Source organism: Onychostruthus taczanowskii, unplaced genomic scaffold, assembly GCF_017590055.1.
Source record: "Onychostruthus taczanowskii isolate IOZ18803 unplaced genomic scaffold, ASM1759005v1 scaffold38, whole genome shotgun sequence".
Lineage (NCBI taxonomy): Eukaryota > Metazoa > Chordata > Aves > Passeriformes > Passeridae > Onychostruthus > Onychostruthus taczanowskii.
The window spans coordinates 12,147,147-12,168,906 of record NW_024501237.1 but is presented as its reverse complement, the minus strand read 5'-3'; the positions used below and the strand labels follow the sequence as shown (position 1 = coordinate 12,168,906).

General features: G+C 37.7%; 1 protein-coding gene across 5 annotated transcripts; it reads left to right on the top strand.

The window, feature by feature from the left end:
* The first annotated feature begins 3 nt into the window (after positions 1-3).
* Positions 4-19,894, top strand: ABHD18 (abhydrolase domain containing 18). Of its 5 annotated transcripts, none has more exons than XR_005953224.1 (15): positions 197-575; positions 2,117-2,276; positions 3,098-3,206; positions 5,783-5,867; positions 6,375-6,475; positions 8,142-8,220; positions 8,311-8,395; positions 8,886-8,913; positions 10,751-10,889; positions 12,601-12,690; positions 12,961-13,062; positions 13,954-14,332; positions 16,321-16,483; positions 17,123-17,279; positions 17,556-19,894. XR_005953224.1 is itself a non-coding variant. In XM_041412041.1 (14 exons), the coding sequence occupies exons 3-14, from the start codon at positions 3,115-3,117 to the stop codon at positions 17,172-17,174; spliced, it is 1,395 nt and encodes a 464-aa protein (XP_041267975.1). In that variant the 5' UTR covers positions 4-85; positions 2,117-2,276; positions 3,098-3,114; the 3' UTR covers positions 17,175-19,894. The 5 variants fall into 5 exon arrangements, 3 of the variants coding, with proteins under 3 accessions (XP_041267975.1, XP_041267974.1, XP_041267976.1); XR_005953223.1 differs by having other exon boundaries at positions 17,123-17,283; XM_041412041.1 differs by lacking the exon at positions 197-575 and adding an exon at positions 4-85 and having other exon boundaries at positions 17,123-19,894.
* The last annotated feature ends 1,866 nt before the right edge of the window (positions 19,895-21,760 follow it).

Here is a 21,760-nt window from a genome sequence, read left to right as displayed (position 1 = left end):
TCTTCTTCCTCCCCCTCCTCCTCCTCTTCCTCCGCTTCCCGCTCCCGCCCTCCCATGTGGTGCCTCAGCACCGGCAGCGCTTCGGGTGAGCAGCGAGTGACCTTCGCGGGCCGGGCCGGGCCGGGCCGGGCCGGGGGAGAGGCGGGGGCGGTGCCAGCGCGGCTCCCGCGGAGGGCGGGCGGGAGCTGCCCGAGCGGCTCCCCCTCACGGCATTGCCCGGCCCGGGGGCAGCTGTGGCGGGCGGGCCGGCGGGCGGAGGGGTGGCGGTGCCGTGTCCTGCCTCCCACCGCCTCTTCCCGCGGGCGCTGGGTCCCGCCAGGGCGGGCTCGGAGGGAGGGGTGGCAGAAATTTGGGATCGGGGGTCGCACCCGCCCCCTTGGAGTGCTCGGGTCAGGCTTGCAGGAGCTGCTCGCAGCCCTGCTTTAGGCCCCGTTGTTTATCCTCCGGCTCCTCTGTGCCCGGCCCGTTTTGTGGAGTTATTCGGGGGCTTGTGTCTGCCTTGGCGTGACTTCGGTGTGATTTCTGTGATTTCTAAGCAGTCGTTTCTTCTATAAGAAAAGGATCTGGCGTTAATTGTAAGAAAGGTTTTTTAAATAGAGAGGGAGGGTAAGGAAGTTGACAACTCCGCCTTCTAAAACAGCCTCCGTGGTTTTTTCAGGTTGGCTGCTGGGTGGGAGCTTTTTCACATCCATGTATAGAATAGAAACGACACTGTGGGCCTTGAGTGAAGTCCTCGTGTACTTTCCAGAGGTGTTTTTCTTTTAACTGAAGCTGTTTGCACGGATAAAAAACAATACCTTTTATGTCTTGGATTTTGGATGAGTTTGTGTCTGTTGCTGTTTCTTCTTAGCGTGCCTTTGTATCTGCTGCAGTTTCCATTCACAGAGCGCGTTATGTAAAGCTTTCTGTGTTAACAATATATTCATTCAAGATTCATAACACAGATCCTGTCTCTTGGGCCACACAGCTCCACAGCATCGTTATCAGGTCACTGCTTCCAGCTGACCTGTCTCACAGTGGGATCGGGATGTGGCATGTGTGCTGACAAGTGGAGGAAATCGAGTTTAATTCTGAAACAGCCTTGCCTGATTCTCATTCATTTCAAATCCTCACTGCTGAAATACTCCTGTTAATGTGAAGTTATAAAACTTAAGCCTCCAGCAGCTGGATTTGCCTTTCCTGGCACTAAAAGTGTTTGTAATTGCCTTGCCATGTGGGAATGGATGGGCAGTGACTGGAGCATGTCCTGCCCTTTTGTTACAGAGATACAATAGGGGCCATCCTCCCAAATTTTTTATCTCACTGATATTTCTGAAAAGTTCTATGCAGCATACTTCACATACTAGGAATATTTTTAAAATGTGTTTTAGTGTTTCCTGTGCTCTTTCCAGTAGTGCTTTTATCTTGATTCTGATTAATTGAAATGTCTCAAGTTACTTCAGAGTCTCCATTCCATCAATGAAGCAGAAGAGAGGATGAGACAATGCTTTTGCCTCAATCAATATTGCATTTAAATATAATGTGCTTGCCTAGAAAGTTGTTTTGGCACTCCCTTGGTGCAGCACACAGCTTGTCAGGCCTGAGTTCAGCCTCAAAGCATAATCTACATTTTCATGTTTTTAAAACAAAGCGTCCCCACTATGACTTTATGCTCATTTCATGTGTTTATTTTTACCTTGTAGTGACTGAACCATCCTAGAGCCATTGTGGCTTTCTAGCATACTTGTTCTAAAATTCAAGTGCCTATAATTTCTCTTGATAGTAATTTATTCTAGGTTTTCTCTAGAAAGAGAGTTCTCCTCTTTATTCTGTATATTGATTCTTAAATGTTGGCTTTCTAGAAGTGCAGAGGAATGTTTTTGTTAATCTGACCACAATTTTGACTTGTTATAGCCAAACAAGTTTATTTTTAAAAATGACCATATTGGAGTGTGGCAGAATAAGTGCTTTTGTATGAAAATAAAATTTCAAAAACCTCTTAAATTAAATGACACTATTTTGGAGTGTGATGAGATTATGGAGTACCTTTAGTATGGAGGGATCTGGAAATAGTAGAAAACGCCTGAAGTGAACTTACTAACCAAGTGTTTGTTTATTAAATCTTTTGTTTTCTTAGGTGTGCACAGATCCTGGACTTTATTTTTAACTGAGTAACCTGTATCCTGCTGACCAAGAAACCAGATTTAAATTCTTCTTTTTAGTAGTGTTTGTTTTTTTGTTTGGTTTTTTTTTCTTCCTCGTTGGAAGAGCTCAGCAGTGGCTCCCTGTTCACTTCAGTAAGTATTGCATTGAAAATAATACTCAGCTTGCCTAAAATCTCATTAGATTTAGCTCTATTTGAGTTGGTGTATTTGTTGAAGGAGAAATAACCCTGGCAAGGATTTTGAAGGTGTGATTTCTTCCCAGAAAGGAGTGGGAGGAGCATCACTTTGAAAACCGTAAGAAAAATCAGAATTGGAAAGGAACAGATAAAGCAAGGATTAGGATATATGCTTACCACACCAAGGAAGGCAAGATTACAAAATTGAGCTTTCTCTGCAGCAGTGACTGGAATTGTGTTCTTTACCTCCTTCTCTCCCTCCCTCTTTCCTCTTTCCCTCTCTCTCCTTCTCTCCATTAAGAAGATGAAGTCTTCTAGTGGTTAAACCCAGCCATTGTTTCAAGCTCCCATTCTGAGGTGTGTTTATGACAGCCCACACTGGCTGAAGGGTTTTGCCACCGTAGCTCTATGGAGAGGACAGAGATCAGTGCTACTCTTGGTTTCATCAGTTCAAGTACAGTACAGTTAGGGCTGGTTGAAGATGTAGTTTTGATGTAGTCCAAATGTGCCTCTTCAGCTGGCTCGTCGTCAGTGGTGTAATGAATATCTGCTTTTAATTAGCATTTTAAATTCCAACAGGTTTTATCAGCTGCCTTTGTATTTTGTTTAAAATGAAAAGAGTTGACCTGAATATCAAGGGTAACTTTCTTGGAATACATTAGATGGCTTTTCCTTAATGCAGAAACCAGAATAAGAACCCATTTTGTGTTAAAATCAATGAATTTCCCACTCGTGTAGGCTTTAACTGCCTTGTTTTTACCTCTGCTTTTTCCCTAGATGACCGTGTGCTGCTAATGGGTGTAAGTAAATTAGATGTCTTGTACCGAAAGCTTCTCCTCACTAAACTTTTCATCAGAGGATGGGGAAAGCCAGAGGATCTGAAAAGGTGACTTGTTGAAAAGTAACAGCATAAACGATATGTTACATTAAAAGAAAATAACCCAACCCTTGAAGTAGCAACAGTAATTGCTATCCTGTATTTAAGATACCAGAAGTGTTTAAGTTGGTTCTGTTCCAGAAATCATGTGTTTCCATACTAAGGGAGTAACTGGATTTAAAAGAAGCCTTAAAAGGATTTGCAATTTTTTTTCCTGTTTAAAGAGGCTCTTCTTGAGAGAATGTCTATGTGTCCAACTATGTTTTTACTTGTGTTTATCTGATGACATACTTGAAACAGCATCTCTGGAAGTGTTTTCCAAAAACAAAACTTGATGAATTTCTTCAGGAGAATTGTTTTTGTTTAACATTAAAGTGGTTCTTGCTATCTTTCTGTAACTTCCTAATTAGTTTTAAAAGTGTAAGATTTAATCATAAGTTTCTTGGACAGCCCGAAGTAGTAAAGTCTTTCTTTTTAGTTGTCTTGAAAATAAGAGAAAAAAAAATGGAAGTATCTCTTAATTTTTAAGCATTTGATGATTTTTATTAATTACTATTGAGATGAACATTTTGAAGTTGAGCACTTGTATAAAAATGAAGTGACAGTATATATATTCTGCATTGTGCAGTATTTAAATAGGAAATTATAAACCTGCATTTAATAAGCTCACTCTTATGTATACAAAAATCAATAAAGAAATAAAGAAACATTTGAAAACTCTGAAATAAAATTTTGTGCACTGGATAGGAGTGGAGTTTTATGGGAGCTTTTTTTTTTTTTTTTTTTGAAGTCCACGTGCAAGATCTGATGTGGAAATGGCACTTGGATTGCTTTGTGTGTCTGTCTTCAATTGATATTTCTCTTAAGTAGCAGACTTTCCTGCAAAATGAGAGTGTTGGCTTTGGTTAGAATAAGCAAAACCAGTGGAGTTTGTTTTGATTGCAGCATTTCTGTATTCTATTCCGTGTGTGTATCCAAAATGGGATACTTTAATGTTATCAAAACCCTCTCTTTTAAAGACCTTTAGGTTCTTGGTGAGACACTGGGAAGTTTCAGTGCCCCATCCCTATCTCGCTCCAGTCCAAATGTGTCTCTATTCAGTGAGCCTCTGACTGATGCTGCTGCTCCCCAGTCTAAGGCTTGCCTGGGCTCTGGAGGGTGATCACACCCACACCCAATGGCAATGGGGGAGTGTTGCTGGTGGGAACAGTGATATCAGCTACAGTTCCTCCTTCTTCATTCAGGGGAAAAACCCTCTCCCAGCAGATGAGAAGTGGGGGGGGCGGGAAGCAGGAGGCAAGCTTGCTGGTCTTCATAGGGGAAGAAAGTTTTGTTCTGTGTGTTGCCCCTGACTGGGATGAAGATGAGCTGTTCCCCAGCAGCCTGGCTTGACCTGGATGAAGAAGGAAGAATGCTACCTCCTCCTGACTCCTCACACTGCCTTGTGGGAGGAGGGGTTTTATTTTTGTTTAACTCATCACTGTGATGATGAGTGATCATTATTCAATCTTATCTAAGATTGAATGACAGACTACTCTGCCTAATCTGAAATTTTGTTTGCACACCCACCCTTGATGTGATGAATGGTAATCTCCTAACTCATTGTCCTCAACTCATTAGCAAGGGTTGAAATTCCTCAGCAGAGGTGAGATTTAGCCTTCAGTATGCACCTAACTAGAAAAAAAGACATAAATGCAGTTTTTTTAGAAGTTTTATTGTCAAACAAACATCTCTTTGTTTAGCTTACCCTCCACACTCATCTCACAATTTTACCCTTACTTTCTCAGAAATACTTAATGCAATTGCTGTTTTCTATAAGAAAAGGTTAAAAAGTAGAGCTATTTTTGGTATGGTGATAAACTGGATTTTCTGTCCATTCTTTGGGTTTTCTGTGGTGTTGGGGAGGTGAACAGGTCATTCCTCTGTACTTTTCACTCAAAACTGTTCTAGCTTGTCAGGTAAAGTGTGTATTTATGAGCATAGTTTTGTAGTATTTAAGGTTGAAGGGGCCAATGTGAGAGCATCAAGTCAAAATCCCTGTTCAAAACAAAGCTGACTTCTTTGTTTCTTCAAGTCTCTTGGCACTTCATTCACTTGACAGGCACTTCATCCCTTGAGGATGAAGATCATTTATAGTTTCCCTGGGCTATTTTTTCATGTGCTTAACTGTGAAAGCAATCTTTCACTTTGCTCCAGGAGGGATTTCTTACACTGCAGCACACAACCATTGCATCTTCAGTGTTCATGTCCTTCAGTAAGGAAGGACATGTATACCTCTGAGAAGAGTTTTCTTTCATTTACTCTGTGTGGCTCTGCAGCCCATTTAAGTACCAGAAGAAAGCAACCAGATTTGCCTCTTAGTTTTCTGTTTCCTAGCAAGGTACCTGAGACTTTTTTTTTAGCTTAAAAGCATCCTGTGGTATCTACCTACCCTATGGTGGCCTGATTAAGCTGTAAATGCAATGCTGGCTTCATGACTTTTATTTGTTTGTGGCTTACTTTAGCTCCTGAAATTTTATATAAATATGTCTCTTCTTTTTTTTAGATTAAAAGTTGAATCTTCTCTACTTGTTTCCTTTCAACAGAATATTTGAATTCAGAAAGATTATTGGAAACAGGGAAAAATGCCAGAAGCTGGTTTCAAAAGATTACCCAGTGTTCATTGACAAGGTACTTTAAAGCAACAGATTATGTGATTTAACTACGTTTATTTTCCTAAGGGTATATAAAGGTGAAATAACTTGGTACTCAACACCAGGCTATTTTTATAGGCTACTAGAAGAGAATGGAAGGAAATAGAGACTAAATCAGTGCCTGTACAGATACTTTTTTTTCCTTTTTTTCCCAGTAGTACAATAGTTGGGCAGTGAGACATCAAATGTTAAAATTCAAAAAGTGTTCAAAACTTAGTTTGTGTTGTCAAATACATTTAAAATGGGACAGCATTGCGCCTTTGTTTGATTCCTGTAAAAAGTTATTTAATAAAAGCCAAGTTGAAAAAAAGTGTTTTGACCCTGTTGATAACATGTATCCTATTTTTAGGAGTAGGGCTCAGCTTTGGGTTTTTTTAAGAAATTATTTGTTATGCTACAACAAATTCTACTTTAAGAGATTTGCTTTCAGAGCAAGTTGAAGATTGACATAATATTTATTGCTATTGTCCCATTCTTTCTGCAGGTTGAGGGGCAATCAGACTGTAAAATCCTTGAGGGGCACTTTATTTCCCCCTTGGCTCATTGTGTCCCAGGTATCCTGCCAGTTGAATCTCTTGTAGCAAGGTAAGAGAAACCAAGAGGTATTTCTGAAATTAGTGCTGCAGAGAAATAATGATCTGTAAGTAGTTTTATTGTGCAGCTAACTGATTGTAATGCAAACAATCTGTAAAATCTTGTTCACATGATAGTTCAGTCTATGTATTAAAAAAATAGATCCACTAGCAAAGTATTACTTTTTTAGTTTGGTTTTTTTTTTTTTTTTTGTTTTTTTTTGTTGTTTTTTTTGGGGTTTTTTTGTTTTTGGTTTTTTTTTTGTGTAGAAATCATATTGCACAAAGCTGTGGAATACCCTGAGTTTTTTGAATTACCGGTTTGGATTTTACAAATGAGAGGGATGCTGGAAATGAAGAACAGTAGCTACATTTTTATATGTGGCAGGAGAAGCTGTTTATATCAAAGCATATTATAATGTTGTATTTGAAGGAGCCTTTCCAGCTTTCCATTTCCATTGAATACAAAAATTTTGAATGTGTGATAAAGTAACACGCTTATTTTGTTGTAGCCAGAGGATCTGGTTACTTTCTTACTTGGCAAACAAGCAAAAAAAAGATTTTAAAAAGCATTCTTACAGAAAGCTGGAGGCTCCCTAACAGTGCTGGTTTCACACTAACACTTCTTTGCAGATGAGAAGTGGGTTTGCAAATGGAGCATAATTTCTGTTTGCTTTTAGTTTGGGGCTGAACTGTCATGATGATTTTTTTCCCAGACTTTGTTTAATAACATAAACATAAAAGTTGAGTTTAAACATAAACATCGAGCTGATACTGACATTGTAAATTTTGTCAGTAATACTGGTTGATGTTTTTATATGTGTGCTTAAGCATGTAACATTAAGGAATGTGAGAAAAATGTTGGTTCAATAAATCCGTTCTGTTCTACCTCTACCGGTTAGAGAAAGAAATTGTTAATATTATCAAACTAATTAGTGCCATACTGGACTATGCTCACTGTTTCCTTATCTCTGATCTCTTGTGCTTTCTAGCCAAGTTATGATAATTGTTACTTTGGCCAGTATTGTGGCAGTTTGGAAATTTCCCTCTGTACAAATTTCCCTCAAGATGGTATGAATGTATTTCCTGAAGTGTAACACTCTTGTAGGTAACAGTGCTCCATCTTGTGGGGAAAATAGTGGTGGCTTAGAAGGAATTTTTTTTTCAGTAGTTTAAACTTTAAATACATAGCAGCAGAAGACATTAATTGATTGATGTTGAGTGTATAGAATAATTTCGTGGTTTGTATGCTGAGGTTTTGATATTTTTTTATTTATTACTCATCTTAATCTTCAATTTCAGCTGTTGTGCCTTCAGGAGAAAAATAGCAATGATGCCTAGGAGAGCTGGACATGCTTGTTTAGGCTGCTCTTTATCTGAAGTTGCATTTCTCCACTCTGCAAAGTTTAAATTGTGATGATGAGGTAGTAGACATTTTTAGGAACATGATCTTTCATCTTGGCTCCTTTTCTTGTTTGGCCTTTCTTCTGTCCTACTTTCGGATTCTTTTGTTTGCTGAATGTGTTCATGAAAAATGATGTAGCTGAATTGCTGGCAGTTTGCCTGCATGGGTTACAAATACTTATGTTGTTTTGGTTTTGCTTTTTAATTAATTTCTCTTGATGCAGCTTGTTAATAGATATTCTTACTCTGCTAAAATAGATGTTTTTTTCTCACAGGTTTCAGTTCATCATACCCAGAAGATGGAATGGCAAGCACAGACCTGTGTGCATTCATTTAGCAGGCACTGGAGACCATGTGAGTGTGTAAAATGTAAAATTGATTGTTACTGAGAAATTAAATCATAAATTTTCCCTTATCTATGTTGTTTGTACGTCATGTCTTTAGCACTTCTGGAGGAGACGCACATTAATGGCACGGCCAATGATTAAAGAAGCCTCTATGGCTTCCCTGCTGCTAGAAAATCCTTACTATATCCTTTTATGGAAAATACAGTAGTTATTCCTAATGTCCTCTCTGGAAGCTAGAAGAGTTGCCACAGTCATAAAATACCAACTTTTTGGTACCCTGTGGTAGAAGCAAAGAAAGTATGGCCATTAAACACAATACTATGGTACCTCAGGTAACTTCTGAGAAACTTGCTGTTACCACTTCAGATTTGGGTGGGTTTTTTTAAAAACAGTGAAGTTTTGTTCTGTCATCTTGTATAACAATATTATTCTGTTTCATTAACTAGGATCTCAAGTTACACTTTTTTCCTATCCATATATCTGACAACAGTAAAATGTTCCAAACTGCATCATTGAAATAGATTGAATTTAATGTAGTGCCTATTAAACTCTGGGAGTTTAAATTCCAAATTTCAATTAATTCATGCTATTTATGCATATTATTTATCTATATTTTTTTAATTACCAGTTTTGATAAAGCCTTTTTTACTTTCTTTAACTGGAGTCTTTTACATGGCTGTAGAAAACCTAAGGATCAATTGTAAGTATTCCTGTTACATTTATGAATACCATGTTTTTAAAATATTGCTTTTCCTTTCTTCTTTTTTGAACCAAAAGTCGTTTAAATTTTGATAGCTTATTAAGAAAAAAAACATTTCAAAAACCACTTGTAACCTGCCAATGTGAAATTGTTTGCTGTTTGCTAAACTGCTTTGGGTGTTGTATTAGGAGATCTCAGGGATCAGGAAAGTTTGTGCACAGGAATTTGCAATATGGAGTGAGATGCAAACATCTTATGTGAGTACAAGCCAGGGCCATTTTATTTTCCTGACTCACAACTGCAGTACAAGTGCTGCTGTTATTTTTCAGTCAGCCCTGAATAATCTTTGCTCAGATAGAATATTTCCATTATAATTGATATAATTTATATAATGAATTATAATTGTTAGGATTTTGCTTTTCCAAGATCTTTTAGCAATTTACAGGCATATGAATAAATCTGGTGTTGATTGGCTGTTATCTATATATATATAGATCACTATGCTATATTCAGTATTTTACAGGATTTATTTTTTCAGTCAGTTTCTTGAATTGGAAATTGGCAGTCTTGGTGTTTTAGTTTTTACATTTTCCAAACCACAGACTTATTATCAGAATTCAACAGGATATGTGTTTGAGGCAAAGTCCAAATATGAGTTGGTATTTTAATCCTTTTTAATCCTAACTCAGACATTTAACATGACTAGAAGACACAGAGAAGGTGTTTTTTGTAAGATTATAGGAAAATGACAGGGGAAAGCGTGTGCTAGAATACATCCATTGGTAGGTTAATTTCCAGTTATGGAGAATCTGATGCAGAAGAATCGATTAAATAACTGTTCTCAGTTGTCTGGTGTGTCAGGATTGTTTCAAGGGGGGTGCTCTGTCCAATGCCCCAATAGGCAATTGTCACTCTCCAATACAGGGTTACACAGCACCAGTGTAACAGGTGACAGTGTTCAATAAGTACAGCAGCTGCAGAGAGGTGAGGAATCTCACTAAGCTGTAGGAGAGAATTGCATTAGGCTGCAAATGCTGCTCTGCAGCAGCTATGTTCATTTCTGTGTGACTTCACAGTCAGCTTTGTCCTTGTGCTGCAGAGTGTCGCAAATGTGACGCTGGCATGCTGGCAGGAGAGGCCAGGAGCCCTTTGTAACCTGGCTGCGGTACTGAAAATATTCAGCCCCCCTCCTCAAGTTAGAGGTCTGTTATTTTTAGAGTCCCTCTCATGGCTCAGCCAAATAGATTTCTACTTGTTTTGTGTCTTCTGTGTTTTAGTGCTTTGCAGTACACTGCCTGAATTTCTCAATACCGTGACAAACTTCCCACTTTACAGTTTCAGTCTTACAGTGGCACTGATGAGTGCTTCCAAAGCTGACATACTGATTGCTCTTCAAATGTTATGTGCAATTTTTCAATGATGTAAAAGAGGTAAATAAGAAAAAAAAATACTTGTTTCTGAAAACAAGCTAGGGTATGCCTAGGACTGTATCACTTTGATTCTATTTCTAAAATATCTGTTACAACTTCACAGGTCAGAATATTGCTTCTAATGAGATACTAATGTTGGTAATTGTTTCCAAAAGACCAAGCTGTCAGTGATATTACATTAAAATCATAGGCAGGTGTCTATTTCTAGTCCTCATTTGGACAAAAAATTACAAGTGTCAGAAAATCTGGGCTTGCTTTTCCCTCCTGTTGAATCAACAGGAGTTCATCTCCAAAATTCTCTGGGATTGTGCTGAAGCTGTGTATAAAAGTATATATAGAATGATAAGAACTGTCAGAATTTAATCTTAGAAAATAAACCCTCTATTTTCCTTTTCTGGGGAGAAAAGACGGTCATGTTTAAAAAATGTCTCGGACCTGTTTGTGATGGGAGGAGCTCTAATTCTAGAATCCGCAGCTCTTTTGCACTGGCTAGAGAGAGAAGGCTATGGACCACTAGGGATGACTGGAATATCCATGGGAGGACATGTAAGCTTTTATATCTCCTCTTCAGTAATTTTTGTTTTAACTTCTCATTTGATCAAGTAGCATACGGAAATAATTTGTTTTACAGCGTTGATCTCAAAAGTGCTTTAAAATAAACACTTAGAGTCATGAGAAACAAATTGTTGGCAATTCTCCTGATCTGTGGTGCTGAATTAGTATAATCCTTAATATGTACTGACAAATCATAGAGCCCTTTGTCAGCCATCTCCCAGCAGGCTTAATAAGAATATAAACTTCTCACATAATTGTTTTTTTTTCTAGAAGGGTGGGGGGCAGAAATGTTTGCTGAAAGAAAGTCTGCACTGATCAATTGCTAATTCTTCCTCTTTTCCTCCTTTCTTCTTGCTTAAACCTTTGTGTTTTAATGCATTGTGTGAAATACCCCCTCTTTGTAGGCATGTTGTAATTGAGGTGATTTTTGGTGTCAGTGATCATTGATACTGATCAGAGATTTCTGTGGTGAGGTGGATAACATTTTCTGTGTGACACTGTACATGCTCAAACGAAACCAGGAGTGTATCACTAAGGAAAGACTGATACACAGTTAAAATGTTACTGCTTGTGTCTCTGCAGATTATCACAGCTCTGTGAGACACAGGTGCAAACCTGATTAAAACAGCATACCTTTGTTTGTTAGGAGCTCAGTAAATAATGTTGGTAATGGTGTTTCCCAAAAGGAAAATATTCCCCTAAAGCACAGTTTTATAACTGTAAATGTCATAAATGTGCAGGGCACCTTCAGTTTACATCAACATCAGCCTGCTGAATCAGAAACTTCTGTGAAATAAGTGATATTTGATGTGTTTTACAATGGAAGGTTGTAAGCATTGAGTCAGTCTACTAAAGGGGAGAGACTTCTACTGCTGGAGAGAATCCGAACACAGATGTGTGGTGTTCTTGTAACTTTTTATTAATAAAAATAATTAGAATAGAATTATAGTTCAGTTCCTTAAATTCACTTAGTGGAACATCTAGAACAGACACGAGGTGCTTCGTATTAATAAAATAAAATTTGTCAAGAACATTACATATAGGGAACTTCTGTACATTGAACTTACTTGCTTTGGCTTTTTCTGGGATAAGCAGAATAGTCACAAAAATATGTTCTGAGAACTAATGCAACAGTAGTAATTCAGACTTAAAGGACAGAAAAAGAGTGCTCTTAACATGTTGAATTACTTGTCCCTCAAATTCTGTTTCCTGTATACAGATTTTGAAAGTATAGAATTTTAAATAATTCTTCTCATCAATTGCCTTTGTTTTGCCTTGAAATAAACTTGCAAGAGCTTGGTGGAAAGCTTTATGGAAGTTTTTTATGGTTTTAAACAACTAATAGCTTGTATTCTTTTTATAATTATAATGATAATTAATGGATTAGAAATATAATTAATTGAATTTTAATTGTAATAAGTGGAATATTTAGTAAATATTCCATTGGGAATTCTTATAACCAAAACACATTCAGCCTTGAAATGAGTCCTTTCCAGAGCAATGTTTATTTTTTAAATATCATTGGAGACTAGATAGTAATTTCTAAATAGGTGAAATTGTATCCAGCTGCCACAGTCCTTAACTCTTTGGCACCACATGTTTCATAAATACCATGTAAACAAAGAAATTGAAGATGAGAGAGTTCTTTTTATTATATTGTGAATTCAATATTAAAATGTGTAATAAGTGCCTTTGATTTTAGATGGCTTCACTGGCAGTGACAAACTGGCCTAAACCATTGCCATTAATTCCATGTCTTTCCTGGTCAACAGCCTCTGCAGTCTTCACTACGGTAATTAACAAATTACAAAATACATTTTTTGTTAGCATGTTAGATTATAATAAGAAATGTAAATTAAAATATTTGGGCTGGCCACAGGGTGGTGGGATTCCATGTCCTGTGTTATAATATGTGCTTGTGCTTTGATTGCAATAATTCTGAGGAACAGATTTCCACTGAAAAAATCAGGACAGGACCAGGTCAATTTCCTGTGTGTGTCATTATTTTAAAATGACCCCTGGGTTTTATTTGTGTACTGAATGCTTTTGTTTATCATCTCAGGGTGTGCTGAGTAAGGCAGTGAATTGGAGAGAGCTGGAGAAACAGTATTTTACACAAACTGTGTATGAAGAAGAAATCATTCAAATGCTTGAATATTGTGGAGTAAGTATGGTTTCTTTTACCCAGCTGCTAATATTTACATGTGCAAATCGAGCAAATGATGCAGCTTCTTTTTACTTCCACTAAAAGCAGACAATTCTTAGCTAGAACATACTGGCATGTTGTTTCTTTGTGCTTTGATGAATTTAGTCTTTGAAGGAAAAACCTGAGGAAAAAAACTAATACTTCACCTGTAGAACGAGATTAAAGTGTAGCCCTTGCTACAAGTTTTTCCTTTGATCACACTTAGTGTAATCTACAACATAAAATGTATTATATCAAAATTCTGATAAATGCCTTTTTTCCCCCACTAAGATTCTTTCTTTCATCATAGTTCTTTTTCTAATACCTCACAGCAGGAGAAGAGGAGCTGGGATACAGATAGTTGTTACTTGGGCACTTGCCATTTTTAAGTCAAATGCATTCCAGCAACACTGATGGAGAAGACAAAATGAAAAGAAGAAATGTTTTCCAAGATGTTCAGCTTGTGTCACCCTAGTATTTGGAGACTGTCAATTTTTCAGTCTTAAACATAACATTAGACCTGGTTGCATATGTTAATTTTTCTAGAATTATTATTATTAGGTCATTTAAGCTTAAATGACTGTAATTACAAATTCAGAGTTTAATATAGAAAGAAAAACAATTCTTTATATCACAAGCTTCTGTATATGTAAGTACCTCCTGCATTTTTTTTAAACTGACAGAAATGTAGAATGATTTATTATGGTCAGGATTTAATTGAATGACCTACAAGCTGAAAGTAGGAGTGAGAAGTGATGGTAGTGTCTTTTTTTAATTTTTAATTTTTTTTTTTAAATTGTGAGTTCATCTTAAAAATAAAATTAACCAAATGGTGTAAGGGAGAAACCCTTAATTGCTGTCTTTGTTTAGACGGATTCTTTCAAGATGGGGCAAGACTTTGTGAAGAACTTCCCTGACAGTGTGGACAGTCTGGCTGACATGGACATGACTTCCAGAATATTCAGCTTTGAGTCCTTGAATGACACTGTATCTAAGGAATCAGTTCACAGCTTTGCCACAAATAGAAGTGCTCTAAGTGCCTCTTCAGAAGGACTCTTAATGCAAGATGCTCCTAAAATGCAGTGCATAAATCAAACCTTTTCCACCAGTAGCAGTAGCAATAAAGACTTAACCAGCCCACAAGGACACAGGATAAATACAAGGAGAAGGAGTGATACTTTGCAGAGAGAATCCTTAATGTTCATGAAGGGAGTAATGGATGAATGTACCCATGTAGCTAACTTCCCAGGTATGTATCTTTTTGTATCAATGTGAATAAAATACAGTGGGGAGAAAGGTATTTTCTTCAAGTTTAAACCTGCTGGCACCTTTGCTGAAATATAGAAATATTGTGAGCATTAATCTGTAGCATCTATTTACTACTCCATTTCCTAATAGTTTTTCTGTTCCTTCTTGATGGCCAAATAATGAGAAAGTTAATTAAATATTTGCCTCTCAGTGTCTTTGCACATTTTTCTCCTCTTCCTTGCAGTGGCTTTTTTTCAGATATGAGTTAGTGCAAATTTGTATTATCCAAAGGAAGAAAACACCTGTGTGATGTGAGTAATACCTAGGTGTAATTATTCTTAATTAATCTGCTAGTGAGGTTTTTCAAGCAGAAATCTCAAACTGACTTTGGATAGAAAGCAGCCTGCATAGCTGAGCCCCAAGCTTGAATGATATTGCCAGTAAAAACATTTTGGGGGTCCTTCTTCAGGCTGGTGAGCACTGTTTCCCAGGACAGGCATAACATATAGGGGGAGCTATAGTCCAGCATTCCTTGGCGTTCAGGACAAACCCTTTGCAGCAATGCAAACAAGTGATTGCTTCCTAGAGCCGCCTTAAAAGGTTCTGCTGGAGTGGGGGCTCGGAATTCCTTTTGTGGCAGTTTGTGGTTTGGCTGTGCATGAACCTGCTGAAGGCATCTTCTACAATGTGCTTTGACTTCAGACACTGTTGTCTTTTAGTGTCAAAGCTTTCTTGATACTTAGCCCCTGTACCACCTGATTTCCTAATCCTGGCATTCTGTACTCCATTGTACAAGTGTTTAGATTTAAATAAATGTTAAAAATAAATAAAAGGAAACTCACAATAAAAGGAATCTACACTAGTACAGATTCTTTCACTGCTAGCCAGAGATGTTTTGTGATGAATACCAGTGAAGTACTTTCCTTAAAGCTTTTAAAGTTACTTCAGTAGACAGAAAAAGCCCTGAAAGTTTTATTCCATGTACTGACCTTCTTATTTGTCTAGACTTATCCAGGTATCGCTTAGCTAGGCACTGACCTGTCTTGGAACTAAAAAGGATCTGTGACACTGGTGCACTTGTCAAAGTAATGGAGTCCATTGTGTCAATAGTCTCCCAGGTTTTGTCATTCTCTGGGAGACTTTGCATCCCCTGCCAGGGTATCTTTGGAGTGAGGCCAGAGAGGAGCTTCAGAAAATCTGCCTAATGCTCAGATTTCATGGAAAATTGAATGGAAGACTTGAATTTATCTTAGCATTGCATATTTTGTATATATGATTTAGTATTAAAGAAGGAAAGGTTTAAATTATTTGTGACACCCCACTGCCAGACATCTTGGCTGGTCACCCTTTAACTTATCACATATTTTCTTTTTGAAGGGAGAAATGTTCTGTGTTCAAGATAATTTTGGTGTTATTTTTCTCATCACATTGGTGTTATTCCTGCTAGTAACCTGATTGGTGCAGTTCACTTATGAGTAATAAATATGTATAACACTATGTTGGGATTTTTCTACTGCAAGGAAACCATGTAGGAAAAAGAAAGTGAACATACGCTGTACTTTCTGACCTCTTGTATGAAAAGTTGTCTTTTTTCCTCCTTGAGGGGAAAAAATATATGAAACTTCTATTGTGTTGAATTTAATAGTTCTTTTTGCCAATAAAAACGGATCTCAAAGAACAGACATGAATGCTGTAGAGTTTTGTGGATAAGAGGAAAGAGAATTCTCCTGTCATCTTCACAAGTCTTTGAGGAATTTCTGCTCTAGGTGTGGGAAGGCTAAGGGCTAGTTTGTTTTTCCACTGATGGCCTCACCACTGCAACATCAAAAACCAGATACATTCTGCTGGGGGCTTTAGAACATGAGATTTTCTTAAAGCTTCGAATAATTTAATTTTTTGTGAAGATAGCATTTTGACAACAGAAATCTCAGCTGTTGTGTTTCTATTTCTTAGCACAGATGAATTCAGTTGTACTTTGTTTTCCTTTAGTTCCAGTTGACCCAAGTTTAATCATAGTAGTACAAGCCAAGGAGGATGCGTACATTCCTCGCACCGGCGTGCGCAGCCTCCAGGAGATCTGGCCAGGTTGTGAAATCAGGTATCTGGATGGAGGTCATGTCAGCGCCTACCTCTTTAAACAAGGACTCTTCAGGTAAGGTGAACAGAAAGGTTTAGAATTAAATTTTAGACTGAATCAGTTAAATAAGTAGTACTTGCATGAATTCATGCCATAGTAATATCAGGTGTTGATTTTCTAAAGACAGTTATGTAAATCAGTTTTATGAGTGCACTTCTGTAGATTTCAAAACGTTAAACACTTGTGCTGGTAATTTTAAAATAAAAGGAATTGGGAAGACTGCACACATAATTTAAGAAGTCCAAGCAAGAACAAAAAAGAATAGCACTATATCGGGTCAATGTATGCTAACCAGTAGTTTATTGGTATTTAAAACTTCAGCCTTGCTTTTATGATAGCTGCTCAGAAATTTCAAGCTGTGTATGTCTCTCATGTGTTTGAGTAGAAAACTCCAAATTCATCTATATTTCCACTTGCATTGAAGTGCAAGGAATGTGTCTCATTCCTGAAACACAAATATATTACTAGATTGAAGTGAGAGATCCCAGAAATAAAGGAAGGAGAAAATACCACCTGATACCACATTTTTACTGAACACTGTTTTGAAATTGTGATGATCGCTTTATAGATACATTTGTAAATATATGGAAAGATGCCACTTATATCTGCCTTTTCTGAGATTATACAAATTCTGTTCTCTTTTCCTTGTTTCAGACAAGCTATTTACGACGCGTTTGACCGCTTCCTCCAGAAATACACCATGTGATCTTTCTAATGTATTCAGACTGATCTCATTTGTAATTCAGCTTACTGGAACTCATGTTTGGAAAACAAGCCTCTTGTAGTGTTGAGCAGATGGTCACTGACTGTTGTAGGTAACAATTACCAGAAGTGGTAAAGTACCAGCATTGCTTTCATTTCAACCCAGTGCCATTCTGACACAGCTACTTCAGCGTTACCTGTGAAAAACAACAGCAGCTTTTATCAGTGCATGAATGGTTCATGTACTTCATGTCTAATCAGATGGTGTGTTCCTTCAATTCTGAATAAATTCTGAATCGTGTGTCAGTAGAAAACAGACCAATCAAGTATTGGAAGAATGTAAAATGTGCTGTGAGGCTAAGCTGCTCTCTTGTGTTTGGTGCAGGTTTGGTTTGTTCCAGATACCTCGGTTACCTCTCGCTTCCTCATGGCCTTGCTGTTCCTATTGTGTTGTACCGTGGCTTTGCCAGCACTCAGCCTCTTGTGTTTGTCACTGCCTTTCTCTTCAATTATGGATTGAAAATGAACCTTAGCAGAAGGCTCAGCACCACATCTTGCAAAGAGAGACTTCGACAATGCAAGGAAAAGTGAGAGAGAGATGTTTTCATTCAATACATCCGTGATGTTTTCCTACCACTGAATTAAACCGTGCCATTACAGAAGGATCATGTAGCAATTCATCAGCCAGGTTCACAAAACTAGAAACAGTGAAAATCAAGTGTCTGGTAATTAATTGTTTACATTAATTCAGTTGGATAACATAAGGTTCCAGATTATTTTCTTTTTTTTGGAATGATAGATGAAATAGAAATATCATCATTTTACTTTCTAAGCACTGGCTGATTCTAAGCAGTTAAATTGACAGCAGATTATATGGTGCTATAAAGACCTGTTGGAAATACTTCAACAGATGTCCTTTCTAAAGTGCACTCAGTGCTGATATGCAAAATACACTTGCACTGTATAATTTAAAAGATACGTGAGACTAAAGGTTGTTGAAACAGTTAGTTTGCTCCTTATTTTTCAACACTTGTCTAATTTAATTGGATGGAAAATAAAGAAATTTGGTTTTTGAACACATGTAAGAGAATCCAAAGTCTGTTGTTTCCTTTTTTGGGATCAAAAATGCCAACAAATTACAGTAGAATAAAAGGTTGTCATGTACCAACTGTGTGGGTATCTCCACTTTTTTTTTTTTTTTTTTTTTTTTTTGTGGTACTCTCCTATAACATTCTTTTAAAACCAATCTGCAGAGAAGTTGAAAACTGAAACACTTCAGTATTTAGTACAGTCACAACCAGGATTATTCTGAAACAAACAGAAAAATCCAGCCATTTCTCAGGATGTGTGACTTCTGCACCTTTCCAATCAAGCACTTTTCATCTCTGTGGTTACTTTAAAGGTTTTTAGTAGGCAGAGTATGGAGCAAATGAAGCTCAGTTTATATATTCACTTGGATTTTAGTCAGGTACACAGGACTAGTAACTGTGAAGAAATCGTTGTTCATTTGAAAATCAGGTGTGTTCAGATAGAACTGAAGAGAAACAATTTTGAATAACCCAAATGATGTAACATACAAATTTACTGAAAATGTAGAAGAGGTTCTAGTCTGTTGGAAGTTAAATCACTTCTTTCAAGTGTTTTTTTATCATTTCTTTGGAGAGTGTTGGTTTTATATATGGGGAGCAAGTGTGAAGTGAGTAGCACATTTAAACACCAAATATTTGGAGGGTTTGAAATTAAATATTAGTAAGCTTACACATTTAAAACTGAACTCTTGACTGGTGTACTAAAAGATTCACAGAGTTTGCAAGCATATTCATCAACTAAGAGTGCTTTACCAGAGCACTGTCTGCTGTTCAGCAGCTTTTGTAGCTCTCACATTTTAAATGTAATTGTGTGCTTTGTGTCCTGCTTCTGTTGCAGCTATGAGAAAGGGAGATAACTGGTGGCAAGGGAAAGGGCTTGAATAAATGCGAGAGAGAAAAGACAGATTTTGTAAAGGCCAGGAGTAAGCACAAAGAAAATCAACTCTGCTACAAAGTATAACATGCCAAAGTAAATATTTTCAAAGCGCACAATACTGGGAATTACACAACTGATGGGAACTCTGCATCCTGAGGTTAGTGTCCCAATGGTATTACTAACAAGGTTTAACTTACCAAAAGGGCACAGAAGGAGGTTTAGGTTAGTACCACTGCTGCTGTGACAGTGTCTTTTGGGACAAATGCTACTCCTGGTTCTGAGAGTGTCTTTTGGGGCAAGCACTGAAAGACTGGTATCTGACAAGAATAAGGAATTGCACTTTGCTCTGTAACTGAAGTCGTGTTGCCAAATATGAAAGCCCAGTAAGCATTATTTAAGAAATTTCTCAGGTTAGAATAACAAAAAAAGGAAAAATGAGCTCAGTGGTCTATTTCTGCCAGTTATCAGACATAGGGAGATGGTCTGGGAAGGGGGGAATCTTGCTGTGTACGTGTTTTTAACCCTTGGAAAATTGACTTTTTAAATCATATTTTAAGGTTGAATCCTAAGAAAGTATAAATAATCCATTTTGATGTTAAATGAGAATGTGGTTTTAATCCAGGAGTTGCATGAGAGAAATACTGTAATAAGGTTTCTTCTGTGTAGCAGGTAAGCCATTCTGTATGTCTTAAATTTATTGTAAAACTGGCCTTGGTAATTTTTTGGTTTTAATTTTTTTCAATAAAAGTCCTAAAAACATTTAGGTGTGAAGGGCTTTTTGTTCTCTCTTGCTAACAGGTGTTTAAAATGTATCCCACTGTCATCCTGTAATCCTTTCTGTTCCTGCTAGGGCTGTAGCACGAGGAGAGCAGGTAATCTACAGGACACGATAAAAGCTTCTCACAACAAACACTGGTGCTGCTTTGATGTTTTTCTACATGCCTAGAAACCTAGTAAAGAAAATAAGCGTGTATCAGCTAATTGTGATTCCAGTTTCACACTTGCCAGTGCAGGACTCATCTAATAATTGTCAGATGGAGTATTTTCTGATTTTTTGCCCAAGGCCAATAAAACCCTCCAAACAACTCAAAATGAACCACTCAGGATTTTTTTTCTTTTTTTTTTTTTTTTTTTTTTTTAGCAAGGATAGATCACTTGTGTTTTATTACTCCAGAAAGGAAACACTATATGAAGGAATGGAGTCTTGCTGCTTTTTCTTACTTCTTATGGAATGTCAAATGCCTGTTATTAAGATACTTTCTAAACAGTAGAAAAGTGAAAATCCTTGGATCCTTGGAATACTATTTCTGCTTGGTAGCTGCTGACACTTTGAGGCAGGTATTTTTTTTTTAATTTGTCTTAATTGTTTTTGTGTTGTGTTGGTTTTTTTTTGAAATGTTGATCTGAATTGCTGTTGGTTGGGCAGGGAAGTTTCTTTATCTCAGACTGTCAGGTTCTCTGCCAGCTTGGCAGTAGTGATAACTTACACGGCATGGAAAGGAGCTTTGTGGTGGTCTGTAACCCTGTAATTCCTCCTGAATTTTCACTCTATACAAGTAAAATGCTGCTTTTCCATGCAATCCTGGAATTTGCAGAGTTCCGTTGTAGGCTTGGATGCTTCCACACAAGACAAAACACGAGCATTAAAACATAAACAAGAATTGTTGTTCTCCTGGTTTCATTTGGTGTAAATCAGCCCGTTTTCCAAACAGGAGCATTTTAAGTACTGTGTTCCCGAAGGAAAGAGAGTTTTGCCAGAGAAGTCTGACTCGCACTGCTAGAAAGTAACAAGGAGGACAAAATGTGAAGGATGAGTCCTAGCAACTGTAACAGCTTTTTATATCCTCTTCAGTCCCAGTCCGTCCGGCAAAGTCTGCAGGAGGCTCCATCCTACAGAGTTAGCAAAGCAAGTACGGTCAAAAATTTCTCAAATACCATGTAACTGGTCAATTTTAATGCTTTTTTGCCCCCCCCCCCCAAGTAATTAGCCTTTAATTAGTTTCCTGCTCTGCTTAGGTTCCTGAGCTGTAGAATTCCTGAAGTCCCAGCTGGCCTGCTACTGGACACACAGTTCCAGAATAATCCTAAAAATGTTTCAGTGCCTGAAGAGTCAGCTGTGGTGGGAAATGGCTGAGGTTTTGGCTGATTTGTGGTGGATTTTTTTTTTTTTTTCTGACAAAGGGATAAAACCCCACATGATCTCATTAGAGCAGAAAACAGCATTACCCCAAACAGAACATATTTTAGCGCTGCAAAACTCAGGAAATTTGTTTATTTGCGACACTACCTCAAAAATATTTGACTAGCTTTATAGAAGCCTGTTTGGGAGAAAAGTGTTATTTTTTGGAAGATATTTTGTAAGAAAGGGAGTAAAACACGTCTGAGAGATGAATGAAAGAAATGGGAGAGGAACAGGTGCCTTAAGGTGTAATCAAGGAGAATTGTGGGAGCACCAAGAGCTGGCAAAGAGGGAAAGGAGCGATTGCTGTGGTGGCTTTCCTCATCCTGTGACCGGAGTATGGGTATAAGCAGTGTGGAACGAGTGCGTGTGCTACTGTGAGATGATTTTCTGGGGGACTTTTGGCAGAAAGTAGAAAGGCAAAGGAGCGATGGTGTGATGGCAGA